Consider the following 16,671-nt stretch of genomic DNA (forward strand, 5'->3'; position numbering starts at 1 on the left):
GTGTGTGTGTGTGTGTGGGATCAGCGAGTTCATAAGTGTCGTGTCTGTTTTTGATGTTATTTCGGTGCTCCCGCAGGCTCGTCCCGCAGTGTGAGGGTCCCTGACGCTGCCGCAGGACACATGCTGCAGAAACTCAGAGGAAAGACAGAGTTTACCATCGCCCTCACACTCAAACAGGACAAACTCAACTCTGGAGTCATCCTGTCCATCCATCACGGAGAACACAGGTCAGTACACACACACACATACACATTCAAAGAAACACACACACACACACACACACATTCAAAGAAACACACACACACACACACACATTCAAAGAAACACACGCACACACACACACGCACACAATTATATACACACACATACACATTCACAGAAAACAGGTCAAAACACACACACACACACACACACTGATAAACATTTGAACAATACACACACTGATAAACACGCACGCACGCATGCACGCACACACACACACACACACACACACACACACACAATGATATACACACACATACACATTCACAGAAAACAGGTCAAAACACACACACACACACACGCACGCACACAATTATATACACACACATACACATTCACAGAAAACACAGATCAAAACACACACACACACACGCACGCACACAATTATATACACACACATACACATTCACAGAAAACAGGTCAAAACACACACACACACACACACACACACACACGCACACACACAATTATATACACACACATACACATTCACAGAAAACAGGTCAAAACACACACACACACACACACACACACACTCAAATAATTATACACACACTCTCAATTGTTGCATTGAGTGGTTGCCAGGGTGTTGCTATATGATTGTTCGCGTTGCTAATTTGTTGCGATGTTTCTGTGGGCGGCGGCCAAAGCTGTTGGCATGTTGCTGGGTTGTTGTGGGTGGTTGCCAGGATGTTGCTATATTGCACTGTTTGGTTGCCAGAACATTGCTGCATGGTTGTCAGCATGTTGTCAGGCCATTGTTGGGTGGTTGCCAGGGTGTTGCTATGTTGTCATAAGCATGTAGCTAGCTTGTTTGTTTCAGGTGGTTGCTAGTATACTCTGAATGTTTGTTAAGGCATTGCTATGTCTATTCTATGGTGCACAGGATGATTGCTAGGGTGTTGCTGAGTGGTTGCTAGGGTATTGTGAATGGTTGAGGTTCTGATTGTTTGCTTGGATTTTCTGGATCATTGCTATTATGGCAGTGGTTGGTTGCTAGGGTGTTGCTGCATGGTTGTCAGCATGTTGTTAGGCCATTGTTGGTGGTTGCCAGGGGGTTGCTATGTTGTCATAAGCATGTAGCTAGCTTGATTGTTTCAGGTGGTTGCAAGTATATTCTGAATGTTTGTTAAGGCATTGCTGTGTGCTCTATATAATGCTCAGGATGGTTGCTAGGGTGTTGCTAAGTGATTGCTAGGGTATTGTGAATGGTTGATAGGGCATTACTGTGAGGTTCTGGTTGGTTGATGGAATTTTCTAGATCATTACTAATATGGCTTCGGTAGGTTGCCAGGGCATTGCTGCATGGTTGTCAGCATATTGTTAGGCCACTGTTAGTGGTTGCTAGGGTGTTGCTATGTTGTGTTGTAATAAGCATGTAGCCAGCTTGATTGTTTTAGGTGGTTTCTAGTATACTAAGCATGTTTGCTAGGGCATTGCTATGTGCTCTATATAGTGCTCAGGATGGTTGCTAGGGTGTTGCTAGTGGTTGCTAAGTGGTTGCTAGGCTCAATGGCTGACAGGACATTAATATGGAGTTCTGGATGGTAGATTGGATGTTCTGGATCAATGCTAATGTTTCTGGATTGTCAACAGGTAATTGCTAAGTCAGTGTATGTTGGATGTTGCTAGGGTATTGCTTGTTTGTTGCTATATATTCTGCATGGTTTCTAATGGGTTGCTAGGATGTAGCTAAGGGGTTGTTAGGGCACCTATAAATGATTGCTAGGCTATTCTGGGTCATTAATAGGGCATATTTCTGCATATTAATAGGGTGTTATTAGGTGATTTCTATACTCCAGACTGATGTTTGGGCACCGCCTGCAATACTAACGGGACTAGTTAGACGCTGATCTTTATTGTTTGTTCATGTCACTAATGCTAATTAATAATAAGCAACAGTACTAGAGATGCTTGACTTAGCAAGCGCCCCTAATTATAGCTGAAATACCCAGGAGATTAGAAACACACACACACACACACAGCTCTGAGCCACACGTTTATCTACATACAAGGTCTAATTACACGCTTGAGTTAAGTATTAATTACTGGTGCTTGTTTTACACTTATGTGTAATTTACATTGCATAGAAGTGCCCCATATAGAAGTCTGATATAGTTAAATATATGCAAATTACATATGACATACAAGATTATATTTGGATTTTTACTTGTCATATGTGCGGAATATGCGAAACTAGCTGTTTCCATTTTGTTAAACAATTGGATTTACAAATATGTACATATATTTTCATGTATATATATATATATATATATATATATATAAAATCAGGGCTTGACTTTAACTTTTTTTGATCACCAGCCACTGTGGCTAGACTGTGTGTAACAGCAATGCGTCATCGTAAATGCATCTGCCTATCTGGTTTCGGAATATAAAACAACAAGACTTTATTCGTTTTTGTATAAAAAAAAAAAATAAAATAAATAAAAAAAAAATAAAAATCAAATCATTTTTGAATTTTGTTTTTCTGTTTTTCATCATGAAAACCAAAAACAAGTCGTTTTTTGATTTTTCGTTTTAAAATTTGTACAAATTTTTCGTTTTTTAATTTTAAAACGAAAATCAAAAAAACGACTCGTTTTTCATTTTTCAATATCTGTTTCTAAAATGAAAATTCATTGACCAAAAGATACCCTGACCGTTATGACACTCTAGTTTCATGTTCTGAACTTGTTTTTCAAATCTGTGCACCAGAGAGGAAAGGGTTAAATCAAATCCTGAAGGACCGGACATTTAATGCACGGTAACGCTTACGTTTCAACGCCTGTAGTTCTGATCAGCTGGAACGATTCCAGGAAACAACAGCATGCAGATAAGTGTAAGGGTCCAGTATTCAAAATGCATCCCAGTTTTTTATCCAAAACAAAAGAGAACTTAAAAATACCGTCGAGCCATATAGGTTACGATAATGCATGTCTATTTTAAATGAAATATTGGTTATACGCCGCATTTCAATGATAAAAAGCCCTGCTATTATCATAGATTAGAAGGCAACTTCTGACTGGATCAGCGAGGTGTCAATCTTCGCACCTCGCGTTTACGCTGAACAATGCCAGGAAATGCCTAGCCAGCAAAGTTTTGATGGATGGATGAAGTAGCCAATCAACTGACCTTTACAGTGATACACAGTTTACGTAGTACGTTGGATACCAAACTAGCCAATGTCTAGTTTCAAACAAAACCAGACTTGTGAACATAGACCACAGGGTTCAAGAGCTACAGACATTTATATTTGGGTGAGTCGTTTTCTGGAAAATGCTCAAAAATGAGGCGCAGGTTAAAGGGTTAAAGGACGCCCTGAGTCACTCCAGCCAATCCCAGAGCACGTCGTCTGCATAATTAGGGCGGGGCCTGCAGATGTAAAGAGAGGGGGAGAGAGAGACACACACACACAGACACACACAACACATATATACAGTAGCATTATAGCTAATATACTTGAAATTCCAATGATTGAAATTAATTAGGCCTGCAGGATACTGGAAAAAATGGTATTGCAATATTTCGTTTCTCTGCATATATAGATATATATAAATATATTGTGATATGAATACAATTTATCCAGATGGCTTTGACTGGCTGTATTTGGAAAGTTATATCGATTGGGATGATTTTTGTTAGGGAGTCTATCTAATAAATATAAAATATAATAATCTACAACAGGGGGTCTCAAACTCAAATTGGCGGGGGGCCATTTCAGTGACTGACAATTCATAGGAGGGCCGTTTTAACATTCAAGCCCAAGAAAACAGTGACGTAATTGATGCATCTTAGGACAACAGACCTGATGCTTATATTTCAAGCATTAGCTGTCACAAATCAACAAATCAGCATGTTTTTTGCTTCACACCACTGCTGAAGTATATCTGTGGCTGTCTAAATTAGCATTTTGACATTTAAATAGTCATGATAATGATAATAATAAGTATTATTCTGTCCCAACCAATTGTTGCTTTACCAAAAGTTTAACAGATAGCGCAAGAACAGCAGAAGCAGTTAAGGTAACTTTGCTGATTTCACTGGTAATGAGTCTTCTTAGTATCTTTCTTTTTTAAAACTACAACAAAATAGGGGAAAGTAAGTATATATTCACGTTTACTTTAACATGTTCTGTTCATCCTGCAGTAAAATGCACATCGTTTTCATAGAAATCTCAATACGCATTTGAGGACAATCTATTAATGAGCCCATTCGAATCGAATATTAGCAAAATGATCATATTTGTTACACCATCAGCATAATGTGTAAGCCTTGAAGAGGTGTTTGCTCAACAATATACAGGCGGTATAAAACTGATAATGATCAAATGACACTTGAATATTTACATAAATAGAGCTTTAGTAAAAATATTCACATTTAATTCAACGTTTAAATCAGCTCCAGCGTTAATCTGCATGTGCGTTACTCTCGAGAGACACTGAAATACAGTATAATATAGTGCAGTACATTAAACGTCCAATAGCTCAAAAGCACAAGTGGCTATAGGTGACAGCACAATAATGATAGTGATTCAGAAACATGTGTTTTCAGGGGTCGAATCCTCTTTTATTTTTGACGTCAGTTGCGGGCCGGAGGGAGGAGGAGGGTGGGCCGTAAATGGCCCGCAGGCCGGGAGTTTGAGACCCCTGATCTACATATAATAGAGCAAAGACACAGATTAACGTCTGGTCAATTACAGTCTCAATTCCACATTGCAGATTTGACTATTGCGGACACACACATTGCGATATCGATGATAAATCAATATATTATGCAGCCCTAATCATTAATTTTTCTTCAGCTCAGTCTCTATATCAGGGGTCGCCACAGCGGAAAGAACCGCCAACTATTCCAGCATATGTTTTACACGGCGAATGCCTTTCCAGCTGCAACCCAATACTGGGAAACACCCATACACACTCATTCATACACTACGGCCAATTTAGTTGATCAATTCCCCTATAGCGCATGTGTTTGGACTGTGGGGGAAACCGGAGCACCCAGAGGAAACCCACACCAACACGGGGAGAACATGCAAACTCCACACAGAAACACCAACTGGCTCAGCTGGGACTCGAACCAGCGACCTTATTGCTGTGAAGCCACAGTGCGAACCACTGAGCCACCGTGCCGCCCAAGTAGACCAAAATACTTTAAAATATATGTTGCATATATGACTTATATTATAGATATGTAAATTCCAAATGTAATCTTGCATGTCATACGTGTAATTTGCATATATTTCCGGAGATGTGGGGTAATTTATGTACCATTAAGCCCCCCAGTCAGACCTGTGACCTATTTTTTTATGCACTGGAAGCATAGATTGTTCAGGTTAAGTAAAAATGCGTGCGCTTTCTGAATTTATTGTCGTGTGTTGAAGAGGTCTGGACAGTGGGAGGGAATGAAGAAGAAGGTTTTCCCTCAAGATGTCCATCCAGTGTAATGTTTTTAGCGCTTGACCGGCGATCTGCGGTGGATTCGGTGTTGTTTTTTGTGTCCGTTCAGCTCATCATTAACTGTTTCTCTGTGCCGTGTCCACATCCGCAAATCCCTGAAGACTGATTACAAGTTTTTTCCTCTGCGAGTCGAGTCTAAGAGCAGCACTCAGCAGAAATAAAACACTCTCTCTCCATAAAGACTATTTAAACATCCACCGCTTGCCTTTATCGCGCAAATAAGTTTGCAAAAACTTAATATAAAGTTGCTTTCCGTTAGGAAAAACTGCTGCACAGGGAATTCAAGCGGTATAGGAAATGGATGTTTTCTCATTGCGAGTGCATTACTGTCAGTGATGGAGAGAAACTGGCTAAAAATAACTCCCCCTCTCTCTCTCTGTTTTTTTTTAGGAAGAGCACACATGAAATAATCTCCGTGAAATAGAGAAATCACATCTGTCTGTGTGACAGCGGAGTCTGTAAACAGAGTCAGGCAGATGACGGCTCTAGAAAAGTGGCCAGAAACACTCTCAGGCTGTCAATCCTCTAATGAATTCATGTCACTCACTCATTTATATAACTGCGGGTTTTTAGACAGTCTTTGTTGACTTGACAAGGCCTTTAAAATCACTCAAGACGGCTTGAAGTTTCGATGGCTTACAGGCTAGATAGATGCTCTTTTTTTTCAGGGTGTATTTTCTTGCAGCTACAATAAAGCACTCTCAGAATGGCGCAGAGAAGCTACGTTTATATAATCTTAGCCTTATAAATAATCGCTTTATTTTTATGGTTTGTTTTTATGCAACACGGACTCATCAGAGATACGTTCTTCAACATATGCTTGACTGCAGTTTCTAGGTAAAATATTCTGGACATGCTCAGTTAAACATTTGTTTTGGGAAGACATACATGGAGTAGCTTTTTTCAAGAGTTCACACTTAGATATTGTTTGACAACTGTTAGCAGGTTTGGCATGCTGTCCCTGGAGAGAACCCTGAGCTCGGAGATAGGTGAGCCCAGGGCTCCCACCTGGTCCATAGAGCATATGAGGGGAGTACGAGATCGGTGGTTCTCGAGAGCTCCCCGTGGTAAAGGAAGAAAGGAGGATAAGGGGTGGATGGGGGGTTTCTTCTGAAAATGAAGATAAGAGAGTAGTTCTAGCTAGGCTACTTATAGTGAGTTGGGGTTTATCTGATTGGCTAACTAGTGAATGTAGATGAGTGGCCAGCTGCAGTCAATCATATCACGTGCTCCTCTCGAAATTAGTTTGAAAACTTCACTTAGGTGCATCGTGAAGCCAACAGCTTTTGTTTCTTTTCACAGCAATAATATTTACAGGGATATATTTTCAAAGAATTAAGGATTATTTTCGTGCAGCTCATTGCACACACATCAAATAAATAATTTGTAAGTTAATACGTTAGCGAAGTGTTTAGGTCAGTAGTTTGCTAGGTGTTCTGTACGACAAGCCCCGCCTTCCTATGTATGTGTACAAAACGAACGTGTATCTGAAGCGTACAGCAAAACATACTGTAAGTAACGTATTTCAAATTAGCATAAATGTAGACAGCACCCTCTAGTGGATTTTACATCTGAAATAAACATATCCTAAGTAACATATTTCTGATTCCTAGAAATGTAGACAGCACCCTCTAGTGGATTTTACATCTGAGACACAACAAATATACCCCACGTAACATTTAAAATTCGCAAAAATGTAGACAGCGCCCTCTAGTGGATTTTACATCTGAGACACAATAAATATACCCCACGTAACATTTAAAATTCGCAAAAATGTAGACAGCGCCCTCTAGTGGATTTTACATTTGATACACAACAAATATACCCTACGTAACATTTAAAATTCGCAGAAATGTAGACAGCGCCTTCTAGTGGATTTTACATTTGAGACACAACAAATATACCCTACGTAACATTTAAAATTCGCAAAAATGTAGACAGCGCCCTCTAGTGGATTTTACATTTGAGACACAACAAATATACCCTACGTAACATTTAAAATTCGCAGAAATGTAGACAGCGCCCTCTAGTGGATTTTACATCTGAGACACAACAAATATACCCTACGTAACATTTAAAATTCGCAAAAATGTAGACAGCGCCCTCTAGTGGATTTTACATTTGAGACACAACAAATATACCCTACGTAACATTTAAAATTCGCAGAAATGTAGACAGCGCCCTCTAGTGGATTTTACATCTGAGACACAACAAATATACCCTACGTAACATTTAAAATTCGCAAAAATGTAGACAGCGCCTTCTAGTGGATTTTACATCTGAGACACAACAAATATACCCCACGTAACATTTAAAATTCGCAAAAATGTAGACAGCGCCTTCTAGTGGATTTGTCAGATAAAACGTACAATGTAACATACCCAGAACGTTTTATTTTTCACAAAATGTAGACAGCGCCCTCTAGTGGATTTGTCAGATAAAACGTACAATGTAACATACCCAGAACGTTTTATTTTTCACAAAAATGTAGACAGCGCCCTCTAGTGGATTTGTCAGATAAAACGTACAATGTAACATACCCAGAACGTTTTATTTTTCACAAAAATGTAGACAGCGCCCTCTAGTGGATTTGTCAGATAAAACGTACAATGTAACATACCCAGAACGTTTTATTTTTCACAAAAATGTAGACAGCGCCCTCTAGTGGATTTGTAAGCTAAAACGTGCAACAAAATGCACAATTTTTTCATGGATTAGACAGAATAAATAGGCAGAACAGTGTCCAATCTTACATTAACAGTGCAACCCATGCTGTTGTTTGCAATCGAGCTTCAGCATGCATGTCTGCACATACAGGGAGTTTAAGAAATGTTGAAAAGTGCAAACCATCTATTCACTTCACTTTCTTTCCACCCGTGCTCAGAATTCAAGCAGAAACCCTGAAAACACCTCTTTTTTGTAATCTGGATGCATCGAGTCTGCAGGTGTATTAGGGGTCGCAGGTCAAGTGTTTTCTGTCTTGAAGATCTGCTGATATGGGCTTTTCTGCCGTCCTGACTGTAATCCTGCTCGTTGAACTGTGTTTATTGGAGCCAGTGAATAGCCCAGGTCTTCTGAGAGATGTTAATTCCCCGTACGGTGAGTTTTGGGCTCTGTTATCGATGTTGGCTTTCTCTGGGAGAGCACAAGAACTCATTACAGGCCTGTTTGTGGATAAATGAGAAGCTGCGCATCTGTAATTGGCTTCTCTCGAACGATAACGCTCTCATGCGTGAGGAGGTTTTGTGTGGAGGAGGAAATAAACTGCGCAGGGTTACTTTTGTCAGCTTTTTCTCCATTAACATTTCACCTTCGAGTAAATCTTCAATGGAAGACCGCGAAGCACAATGGGAGTTTAGCTTTTAGAGTTTCAGGTTTAAACTGAACTGAAATATAATACACTAGATAATAGAAACACATCGATATGTTGCAAGCTGAAGCAAACATGCAACACGATCGGCGTAGTCTGATTCTTAAGTTAATTAAGCATCATCAAAACAAGTAGCCAGTTTGAACAATCTGATTTTCAGTGCAATCTTTTTACAAAAGAAAAATTTTGAAGCTCTTTTTTAAATGCATAATATTAAACAATATTACTATACTGCATCAAACATTAGTTATATATATATATTCTTGTTTTTATTTAAAAAGTAGTTAAACATAATACAACAAAACAAAAATCCAATACATTAATTAAATTCAATTAACATAATTTTTTTCAGACAAACGTAAAGAAAAACATCTTAAAATGTTGCCATAGAAATTATTCTTAAATAAATGTTTTTGAATCGTGGCAAAACAAATAATTAAAAAAAATGTATTTAAATAGGAAACAAAAATATTATTATTTTTTACAGTTTTTATTCAATATAATATGAGCACTACCTGACAACAGTGTTGTCGTTGTATCAAGACATTTGTGCTGCCCATTACATTACAAACCACAGGAGAGGGCAAATTCTCCAGCAGGATAGCGCTCCTTCTCATACTTCAGCCTCCACATCAAAGATCCTGAAAAGGATTGGCCAGCCCAGTCATCAGAAATGAACATTGTTGAGCACGTCTGGCGTAAGATGAAGGAGGAGGCGTTGAAGATGAATCTTGATGAACTCTGGGAGTCCTGCATTTCTTCACCATTCCAGATGACTTTATTAATCAGTGATTTGAGTCATGTCAGAGATGTATGGATGCAGTCCTCCAAGCTCATGATGGAGTCAGACACAATATTCATTCTGTTTCCACTGCAGCATGAGCACATATTCTATACTGGACATTATTGAAGGTTCAGTGAGCAGACTTTAGTCTAAGCAGAGTCAGACCGCACTGTCTTAATGAAATCATATCATTAATAATCAAGACATGATCAGATTTTACTGTGCTCAAATAAATCTAGAGGCCTTTACCTTTCATATAAGACACTTCTGATACCAAACCATCAACTAGAAGACGAGTTATTATTGGCTGTTCCTAAAACTTGGATAGAAAACAAGACTTTTGTCAGGTAGTGTAGTCTTGGTGAGCATCAACAATATAAAAAAACTGAATATCTATTGTGATAAAATGTGTACTAAAATAAGCCATTAAAATAATTCAAATGTTGAAAATAATAAAAAATCTTTGATAATAAAAAATCTTTGATTATAAAAATTGCCACTGACACGAACAAAAAATGCTGATTCTACACATGAATTTAAATAAAAGCAATGAATTAATTTGGTTTTGTTGAAATCAGAGGCAAAAATACACTCGTCCAGCAAAACAGAAAAGGAAAAAACCCAGCAGGTCTATGAGCCGTTAGTCATACACTCTTTTTTTGTATCAATATTAATATAAATGCGTGACGGTCAGCTTCAGTGTTCAGAATCAGCTCTGGTCAGCAGGTGATGAAGGTCTCGTGGGATATTGTTATAGAGGACATTTGTAGAGTCAGACGGATGAATTCGGCTGTAAGAGACGCACATGAAGGCCTCCTGTCGACGATGTGCCACAGAGGTGAGTGTTGGGCCCGCTGTATTTGCGGATTCTGCAGAATATGCAGCACTCTGCTTTTTGTGTGTGACGGTCAGAGATCCCGCTGTGTCCTCTGCTGTCAATGACATGTTCGGGAGCTGCAAATTATGAAGAATAGTTGTGCTTTTTGGGCTGCTTGTCTGTGCAAAACTGGCCTGCTTTACTGGCATGCAGGAGTGGATGGTTGCCAGGGTGTTGATATGTGGTTGCCAAGGTATTTGGAGAAGATATGAGTGCATTGCTTAATTGGACTGGAAAAGCACAGCTCTTATTAACTATTAAAATGTAGTACTTCTGGGTATTTTCTGGGTCAGGCCGACCTGAAGTGCATTTAATACAATTACAAAAGTAATATCAGGTTTAAAAAGAGAAAGAGACGGTAAAAACCTTGAGGAAGAAATACTTCTCAAAAATGACCAAAACTGCAACATAAGAACATGGGTTTTGAATCCCACATAAAGTAATACAAAGTACAGTCATTTATAGTAAATACACAGTGTTTTTGATCCATACTACTGTAAAGTACTTGAATTAATCTATTGTGGTGATTCTATAGTTGCTATGGTAACACAAAATGTATAGTCATTACTCTGATGTGGTAATTCTATAGTTGCTATGGTAGCACAAGAACAGTAATTAATCTGATGTGGTAATTCTACAGTTTCTATGGTCACACAACAAGTATAGTAATTAATCTGATCTGGTAATTCTTTAGTCGCTATGGTAACAACAAGTATATTAATTAATCTGATCTGGTAATACTATGTTTGCTATGGTAACAACAAGTATAGTGATTAATCTGATCTGGTAATACTATGTTTGCTATGGTAACAACAAGTATAGTGATTAATCTGATCTGGTAATACTATGTTTGCTATGGTAACAACAAGTATAGTGATTAATCAGATTTAGTAGTTCTATAGTTGCTATGGTAACACAACAATTATAGTAATTAATCTGATTTAGTAGTTCTATAGTTGCTATGGTAACACCACAAGTATAGTAATTAATCTGATGTGGTAATTCTACAGTTGCTATGGTCACACAACAAGTATAGTCATTACTCTGAAGTGGTAATTCTATAGTCGCTATGGTAACACAACAAGTATAGTAATTAATCTAATCTTGTAAGTCTATGGTTGCTATGGTAAGAACAAGTATGGTAATTAATGATTTAGTAGTTCTATAGTTGCTATAGTAACACAACAAGTACAGTAATTGATCTGATGTGGTAATTCTATAGTTGCTATGGTAACAACAACTATCGCAATTAATCCGATTAGGTAGTTCTATAGTTGCTATGGTAACACAACAAGTATAGTAATTAATCTGATGTGGTATTTATATAGTTGCTATGGTAACACACTTATAGTAATTAATCTGATGTGGTAATTCTATAGTTGCTATGGTAACACAGGTATAGTAATAAATCTGATGTGGTAGTTCTATAGTTGCTATGGTAACACAGCTATAGCAATTAATCTGATGTGGTAATTCTATAGTTGCTATGGTAACACAGCTATAGTAATTAATCTGATGTGGTGATTCTATAGTTGCTATGGTAACACAACAAGTATAGTAATTAATCTGATGTGGTAATTCTATAGTTGCTATGGTAACACAACTGTAGTGCACTACTGGTGTTTTCTACAACTATAGAGTGAATTATACTACAATAGCCCACAGTTTACTGTAGTAAAAACTAAAGTTTACACCAGTATTTATTACAGTTGATCAATTCACTATAGTTAATACTACAGTACGCATAACAAGAGTTGGAACAACTACAATATAAAAGCATAATAGACTTTACTACAGCACGGCTCAAAAACACTATAGTATTTACTATGAATTATTGTAGTATTTGTTCATGTGGGCTATAAGTAACAACCCTCAGCATGATCAGAAAAAGTAGGTCGCCTGCGGTCCTCATGGTGTGTGTGTGTGTGTGCATGTATATGTGTGTGTGCATGTATATGTGTGTGTGTGTGTGTGTGTTTTTATGATATATCAAGACACAAATGAGCATAATAACACAGGTATGACACAGGTATGGCAGGAGAAGGTGAATTATGAGGACACTGCTGATGTCCCCATGAATCAAAAAGCATACATATCACACACAATGAGTTTTTCAGAAAGTAAAACTGCACTGAGTCTGCTGTAAGCGTTGGGTTTAGGGATCGGGTTGGGGCAGGGCCATAGAAAATACAGCTTGTGCAGTAGAAAAACAATGGAATCCTATGCAATGTCCCCACAATTCACAGAAACATACCTGTGTGTGTGTGTGTGCGCAGGCTGCTGGAGCTGGAGAGCAGTGGGCAGAAGAGTGAGGTGCGTCTCCACTTCCGGACGGGTCTCCAGCAGACACACACTGAGATTTTCCCCTTCACGCTGGCAGACGAGCAGTGGCACAGAGTCTCCGTCTCCATCAGTGCAGCCCATCTCACACTCTATGTGGACTGCAACAGGTCAGACACACACACACACAGACACAACAAACACAAACACACTGCATGAGCTGCAGCAGTACAGCAGCAACAAGGCATGGGCTGGGATAAGATTCGAGGTGCGTTTCCCAATCAGTGATGTAACTCGCAGCTAAACTACCCTAGTATGATGCATCATTTGGGAAATGACCGATGTAGTGATGAGTGTTTCTTAAAGCTGTAGTTGCTCTGTCGCAGATCCATCCTTTGAACCACGTTAGTTATAATGTAAACGTCCATAATGATGGTCTAAATAGTATGACGTAACAACATCTTTGTGTGCAAATGATATTGTTTCACACACACATGCATTTAAAAACATCTACTATTGGTTTTGGTAAAACATGCGTTCGTTTTCTATATTAATTGAAATATGCAGCGGGGGAAATAAGTATTGAACACGTCACCATTTTCCTCAGAAAACATATTCAAAAAGGTGCCGCTGACTTGAAATTTTCCCCAGATGTTGATAACAACCAAAGAGATCCACATATGCAAAGAAAACAATACTAATTAGTTTAGAAATGAAGTTCTGGGTAATAAAATGGATAAAAGTATTGAGCACATGAAGAAAGGAAGGTGTATTTGAGCCGTGAAAGCCCAGACAGCAGCTGAAATCTCCCAGTAGCTCTTCAGTAACCCTCTGCTCTTCCTCAGTAGGGGTGTAACTGAGGTTGATCCGTGATTCGGTTGGATCACAACCCACAGTTCAGGAAACACATGACCTACGGATTAATAAATGTTTTTACTAATAGATCAATCCTAAATTTGTAACGATCAGAGAGAGATCACCTCTCACGTCATTTAAATTAGGTGTATGAAAGCATTTAGGATTTCCTGTAAAATATAATGATGGAAGAAGTTGTGTTGGGTTATTGAGGATGTTGTGGGTTTCATTAAAGGAGTTTTCTGTTGTTATGTTTATTAATTCTGCAAATCACTGCATCCAAATCTGAAAACGCGAAAAAAAGAAAGATGAGATTGAGTCTTTAGTCTTTTGAGTTAGTTATGAAGTTACAGGCTATAGTTTAGATTAAACCACTGATGTTTATGGTAAAGATTAAAATCACCATCATGTGCGTTTAAAGGGCACATAGTTGACCTCTTTTTTATGATTTAATATTAATATTATGGTTCTGAGTGTGCCAGTTTAGGTTCAGTTTAAAACACAATTCAGATTTGTTTATTATAATGTGTTAAACAGTGTCATGTTGGGGGCGTTTCCACAGTTCGCTGATTTAGGGGTGTGTTGCTTCACATGTAAATTAGTTTCGTCTTCCCGCCAACGGAACAAGGGGGCGGGGCCATGAGCTCACCCGCTCTGCGTTTGCAACAGAGTCTGACAGGCAGACTGAGAGAAGGAGAGAGAGGATCAGCATTCAGTCGTACATGTACAACTCGGACACAGACCAAGCAGAGAGTACAAAATCATTTGTGTCTTTGTACAGTTTTACAGCCAACTGTGTGCTAGTTTCAAGTGCCGAGCTTGTACACAGAAACTAATAACCACACACACTGAATTAACTTTGACTGAGGCACCGGATGCGCCGCTCGAAGCCGCGACACGGCACACCAGACACTCTCTGTGGCGCACCAGATACATGAAGTGTCCCGAATCGTCGCGCCACGCATTTTTGAATTCTAAACAGGTTTCTGCAGCGGTCCGCGGCGCCCAGCCGTCCACTTGAGTGTACCCTGATAGAAACCGATGTTTAGAATGCTAAAACGCATGCTAGTTAAGATCACAGGGAGCTTCTGGGATCGCGAGAAATGCAAACGGCTGAAGTATAAGGTAGACTCAATGAGAAGTACACATGTTTGCAAACCTACCTAAAGATACAACCAATAATTCTGATTAGAGCGATAATGTGGAGAATATTGATCTTGTGTTGAGCCCAATGAGCCTTGCATCTAAAAATAGAGCTAGCGTGTTCCTTTAGTGATATCGCTTCGACTCACGCTGAAAATGGCGGACGTGAATCAACAAACTGAGGATATGATGACGCGCCTGTCAATCAATATTGGTGGGCGGGGGGACCGCTCTCCTACGTAAAGTAGCGGTCGATTTGAAAACAGCTCCAATTGGTCCACCGTTTTTATGTTGTTAAATTGAAAAAAAAAAGCACTGGGTGTGTTTATATCACCCAAATATGACACCATACATGCACATATGTCTGTCCAAACAGCTTGAAAAGTAGATTTTTTACCATAGGTGCCCTTTAACGATGCTCAAAAGTGAAAGTTGTAGGCAGCAATTACATTATTTCACCAAAAGGTGGCGACAACCAGCCATCAAAAATATGCCACTGAATAATTCTTCAAAAATGATCATCTAGCAATGAAACATGAAGATTAATGAGTGAAGAACTGAATCATTTACTGAAAAATAGACTCAAAATAAATATGGGTTGTACAAATAATAATGTTAGATTTCTACATTTAGCGTCATCAGCAGCAGTAGTGAATATTTCACAATACTGAATATTTTATTTTTATTTTTATTTGACTTTACAGACACTTTCTGGAGACACAAAAGACTCAAATTACATATGGAAAAGGGGTAAAATAGGTGCCCTTTCAGCTGCAGCACCAAACAAGTCTTTATATAAAGTATTAAACACACTTCAGCAGTCACTTTCTCCTTCTGTCAGTTCATTATACACACAACTAAATTTACTGAATTGTTTTGTTTTGTTTTCTGTGTGTATTGTTTGGGTTTTTACCAAAATCTGCTTCAGTTCCACGTCAGCAGCTCCGTCTATTACTCTGAGGAAAAAACAGGACGATGTGTTCAGTACTTATTCCCCCTGCTGTCTGTAAAGGGCTCGTATAGGGCTTTATTTCCTTCACAAATATTATTGAGAATATTCCAGAGTCTGTTCTCAATCATAAAACTGTGTGTGCTGTGGTGCTACGCGGTGGCGCAGTGGTTAGCACTGTGGCTTCACAGCAAGAAAGTCGCTGGTTTGAGCCTCGGCTGGGTCAGTGTGTGTTTCTGTGTGGAGTTTGCATGTTCTACCCGTGTTGCGTGGGTTTCCTACGGGTACTCCGGTTTCCCCCACAGTCCAAACACATGCGGGGAATTGATGAACTGAATTGGCTGTAGTGTATGAGTGTGTGTGTGAATGAGTGTGGGTGTTTCCTAGTGATGGGTTGCGGCTGGAAGGGCATCCGCTGTGTAAAACATATGCTAGTTGGCGGTTCATTCTGCTGTGGTGACCCCTGATTAATAAAGAGACTAAGCTGAAGAGAAAATGAATGAATGTTAAGACTGATTATGTTGGTGTATTTCCTCCAGAATCTACGAGCGAGTTGTACCTGTTCCTCTGATGGAGATCCCGGAAGACGCCTCGTTCTGGGTCGGGCAGAGAAACAGCGCTCACGGCTTATTCAAGGTGATTAATAACCTGCACACAAGCATTAATAAACCACACACACACACACGTCACAAT

The 16,671-nt window shown here is 39.0% G+C and overlaps 1 protein-coding gene across 1 annotated transcript in view; it reads left to right on the top strand.

The window, feature by feature from the left end:
• Positions 1-16,671, top strand: part of nell2a (neural EGFL like 2a) — a 134,126-nt gene that overhangs the window by 22,204 nt on the left and 95,251 nt on the right. Inside the window, 3 exon segments of the mRNA XM_056451817.1 lie at positions 77-227; positions 13,028-13,201; positions 16,518-16,614. Of these exon segments, the coding sequence (XP_056307792.1) occupies positions 77-227; positions 13,028-13,201; positions 16,518-16,614 (422 nt within the window).

This window comes from Danio aesculapii, chromosome 25 (genome assembly GCF_903798145.1).
Source record: "Danio aesculapii chromosome 25, fDanAes4.1, whole genome shotgun sequence".
In the NCBI taxonomy this organism is placed as follows: domain Eukaryota; kingdom Metazoa; phylum Chordata; class Actinopteri; order Cypriniformes; family Danionidae; genus Danio; species Danio aesculapii.